The following is a 4,112-nucleotide window of genomic DNA, read 5'->3' as shown; positions in this document are numbered from 1 at the left end:
GGATGGGGTGCAGGGGATCTGCATGCCCAGGGGAATGGGGTGCAGGGGGTCTTTATGACCAGAGGGATGGGGTGCAGGGGATCTGCATGCCCAGGGGAATGGGGTGCAGGGGGTGTGGGTGCCCAGAGCACCAATACCCCCAAGAGGGGTGCACCCATCTCCCCTGGGGAGAGGAGCTGCTCCCTCCACAGCCACACCAGGGACACCCCAAACCCTTTCCCTGGCCGGGGGCTCCCCAGCAGCCCCTCCCCACCCCCTGCAGCACCCGGGGTGTGGGTCCCCCGACCTGCTGCTCCCGGGGCTTTATTTCCTGGGCTCCCATGGAAGCAACGAGTGAATCTGGGTCATGGCAGGAGAGATTGTCCCCAAAAAACAGCCTGGGGCTGGGGCGGCTCCCTGGAGCGTGACAGGCGCTGGGGGGAGCGACGTGTTTTTCTTGCTGCTGCAGGGAAGAAAAAAAGGGGTGAAACAACATGTTTTGGGGGGGGACAACCAGCCCCAAACTCACTGTTTCTGGGAAAAATGAGTTAAAATACTAAATGCTCCCAGGGCTGTGGGGCTGGGATGGTCCCTGTCCCCACGGTGGGCTGAGGTGGGTTTTCCTGTTCTCCCCGGAGCCCCATTTCACACACATACCCAAAAAGCTGAGGCTTTAGTGCCAGAAGTGGATCCCAGGGTCGCCAGGAGCCCGCCTGGGGGGTGGAATCTGTGGGTGACATGGGTGATGAGTGGCTCCAGGGAGGCTGGGGTGACCCCCTGAAGGGGAAGGAGGGGTGTCTGGGGGGTTTTTGGAGGACGGAGACGTGTTGTTGCCACGCCTGACGTGTCCCGTCCCGGCAGGATCACATCCAGCATCGCCGGGAGGTCCACGTGGTGATGGGCAACGAGGCCTGTGACCTGGACTCCACGGTCTCGGCGCTGGCCATGGCCTATTTCCTGGCCCAGGTGGGTCCCTCCCGCTGCCTCGGGGACGCGGTGGCCCGGGGGACGCCTCACGGGGTGTCACCCCCCCCCCCCGCCGCAGAGCTCCCCGGCTCCCGGAGCCGCCTTCGTGCCGGTGCTGAACATCCCCCGCGCCGACTTCGCGCTGCGGACGGAGACGACGTTCCTGCTGCGGGACCGGGGCGTCCCGGCCGCCTCCCTCATCTTTCGGGATGAGATCGACCTGGGGGGGCTGCACCACGCCGGGCTGCTCTCCCTGACGCTGGTGGATCACCACGTCCTGCCCGGGTGAGCCGGGGGGGTGACACGGGGACGCCCGCCCGCCCGGAGCCCTGCGCTTTCCTCGCTTGGCACGGCACGGGGCGGATTTATCCCTTTGCGGGGTGTTTTTAGGGAAGGAGAGGAATGCAGGGGGCTCCCGGGCTCTGCCGGGGGTGACCCTCCCCGTGTTGCCCGGCAGTGCCGACGCAGCCCTGGAGGAGGCCGTGGTGGAGGTGCTGGACCACCGGCCGCTGGAGCGGGAGCGGGGCCCGCCGTGCCGGGTGACGGTGGAGCCGGTGGGCTCCTGTGCCACGCTGGTGACCGAGCGCATCGCCCAGGGCCCCCCGGGGCTGCTGGACAGAACCACGGCCGCGCTGCTGCACGGTGAGGACGGGGGGGGCCCGGCCCGGCCCCGGCTGAGGGGACGGTGCCAACACGTCCCCCCCGTGTCCCCCGCAGGCACCATCCTCCTGGACTGCATCAACCTGAGCCCGGCCGCCGGCAAGGTGACACCGCGGGACGTGGCGTGCGTGGCCCTGCTCGAGGAGAGGTTCCCCGAGCTGCCGCCCCGCGACAGCGTCTTCGGAGCCCTGCAGGCGGCCAAGTTTGACGTCTCAGGTGCGGCGAGGCCCCGGGGATGACCCCCCTGTCTCCCCGGGGACGGCGGCGCGTGCCGGGGGCTCACGCCCGCCCCGTCCCCTCCCAGGGCTGACGACGGAGCAGATGCTGCGCAAGGACCTCAAGGTGATCTCCGGCGACGAGCTGGTCCTCGCCATCAGCGGCGTCTACGTGGACCTGGAGGTGAGGCTCGGTGGGGAGGGAACCGGGGAGCGGCACTGCCGGGGACACGGCGGTGACACCGAAGAGCCTCTTCCCTCGTCTCCAGACGTTCCTGCTCCGGCCTGGCTTGCTGCAGGACCTGGACGCCTTCTGCCAGGCCCGTGGCTACGCGGGGCTGGTGGCCATGACCGTCTCCTTCGACGAGCGCCACGAGCCCACCCGCAAGCTGGCCGTGTTCAGCCGGTGCGAGTCCCTCCGCGGCACGGTGAGCTGGGGGGGCCGGGCGCCCTCGGCCCCGGTTTGCCCCAAACCCTCCTGATTTTGGCGCTCCCTCATAGCTGTGCCGGGCGCTGGAGGAGGCGACGGCGCCGTCCCTGCACTTGCAGCCCCTGCCCAGCCCCTGGCCCTGCGTGGGCGCCTTCGCCCAGGGCAACGCCTTGGCGTCCAGGAAGAAGGTGCTGCCCATCCTGCGGGCAGCGCTGGGCGGCGCGGGGGCCGCCGGGGGTCCCGAGGAGGAGGTGGTGCCCCCGCCCACCCCCATGAACAGCCTGGTGGAGGAGTGTCCCCTGGCCCAGGCCGTGCCCCCGCTGTGCCCCCAGGACGTCCTGGAGCGGGTCAGCCGCATCGCCACGGGGCAGCCCCCCGGCTCCCCCAAATAACGCCGGGCACCCCGCGGCTCCGGAGGGCTGGAGGAGAAGTTGGGGGTCCCCTGAGCGGGCCCTGGGGGGTGCCCGGGCATGGGGGGGGGTTGCAGCCACCTTGGTCAGAGCTCAGCTCCTGCTCCTCGGTGTGAGTTGTGCCCCCAGCGGGCTCCCCATGGGCCCCCAGGGTGGGTTTTTGGGGGCAGCAGTTGCACGCACTTAGCGAGGGCACTGGGGGGGGGTTGGTTTTTAACGAGTTCTTGATGTTCTTCCCTCCCCTGGGGGGCTGTGAGGGGGCCCTGGATGCCGGGTCCGGACACGCAGCCAGCCCAGGACTGTCACCCACGTTTTCCAAGGATTAAATTTCCCTTTTCTTCCACTTTGAGCTCTTGGCTTTTATTGTGGGCCGGGTCTGGTGCTGCCCCACTGATGCCAGGGGTGCCCCCCACCCGCTCCAGGGGGTGAAGCCCCTCTTCCCCTGGGCTGCAATCCCCCCCTGCAAACACAAAGCCCAGCTCTGCCCGGAGCATCCCGGTGGAGCCCAGGGAAGGGGAAAGGCTCTGCCACCCAGCACAGGCTGTTTTAACATTTAATCCTAATTAAATGGCGCTAATTAAACTATGTACACCCGCGCCTGAATTCGGGAGCCTCCTGGGGTCGGGCCCTGTCCTGCCTCTGCAGGTGACAGTCCTGGGTGGAGGGGACCCCACCACGGCCCTGCCCCGCCAGAGGCTGCTCAGGTGGGTTTTGGAGCTTAAAAAAAAGAACATATCCTAAAAAAAAGGGGGGGAGTTTGGCAGTGGTGGGAACGCCGGGGGGAGGCACTGCGGGCTCGGTGATGGTGAGACACCGGAGCGTCGGGGTTTGATCCCGGAGCGTCGGGGTTTGATCCTGGTTTGGCACCAAAGCGTCGGGGTTTGATCCCAAAGCGTCGGGGTTTAATCCTGGCTTTGCTCCAAAGCACTGGGGTTTAGTCCCTGCTCTGCACTGAAGCACCGGGGTTTGATCCCCGTTTTACACCTTGTCCTGGGTTTGCACCAGAACATCTCGGGTTTGGCCCCGCTTTGGCACCAGAACGTTGGGGGTTAATCCCGGTTTTGCTCCTCCGTGCCATTCCAGGAGGCACCAAAGCCACCTCTGCACCCTCTCCCTGGGGAAACTGAGGCACGGCCGGAGCGGACAGAGGGAATGCTGGGGAGGTTTGGCATCCCGGGGAGGTTTGGCATCCCGGGGAGGTTTGGCACGCGCGGGCTGCGCCTGGCAGCTCCTGGCAGCTCCTGGCAGCTCCTGGCACGGTCCTTTCCAAGGGGGGCAGGAGGAGGGGGCTGCTGTCCCCCCGGGAAGGAGGGATTTTCCGGGGGGATGAGGACCAGGAGTCAGCGGGAGCTGGGCGAGGCTGGTGCTGCATAAATACCGCGGGGCTCGAGCCCTCCAGGGCGGCCTCTCCTCCGGCGGGGGGGGGGCAGTTCAAGTTTGGGCTGAAAACGC

At 67.5% G+C, this 4,112-nt stretch overlaps 1 protein-coding gene across 2 annotated transcripts; it reads left to right on the top strand.

Moving 5' to 3' along the window:
• The first annotated feature begins 74 nt into the window (after window positions 1-74).
• On the top strand, window positions 75-3,003 carry PRUNE1 (prune exopolyphosphatase). 2 transcript variants are annotated; one of them, XM_017840210.1, is made up of 7 exons: window positions 75-945; window positions 1,025-1,230; window positions 1,403-1,587; window positions 1,663-1,821; window positions 1,910-2,004; window positions 2,090-2,248; window positions 2,322-3,003. In XM_017840210.1, exons 1-7 carry the CDS (start codon window positions 877-879, stop codon window positions 2,640-2,642), a joined length of 1,194 nt encoding a protein of 397 aa, XP_017695699.1. In that variant the 5' UTR covers window positions 75-876; the 3' UTR covers window positions 2,643-3,003. The 2 variants fall into 2 exon arrangements, with proteins under 2 accessions (XP_017695699.1, XP_017695700.1); XM_017840211.1 differs by having other exon boundaries at window positions 2,090-2,226; window positions 2,322-2,628.
• Window positions 3,004-4,112: the final 1,109 nt, after the last annotated feature.

The sequence above is a fragment of the Lepidothrix coronata genome, unplaced genomic scaffold, assembly GCF_001604755.1.
Source record: "Lepidothrix coronata isolate B3197 unplaced genomic scaffold, Lepidothrix_coronata-1.0 Scaffold1221, whole genome shotgun sequence".
NCBI classification, from domain to species: domain Eukaryota; kingdom Metazoa; phylum Chordata; class Aves; order Passeriformes; family Pipridae; genus Lepidothrix; species Lepidothrix coronata.
Note: the sequence above shows the minus strand (reverse complement) of the source record. Positions and strands in the feature narration are given on the sequence as shown.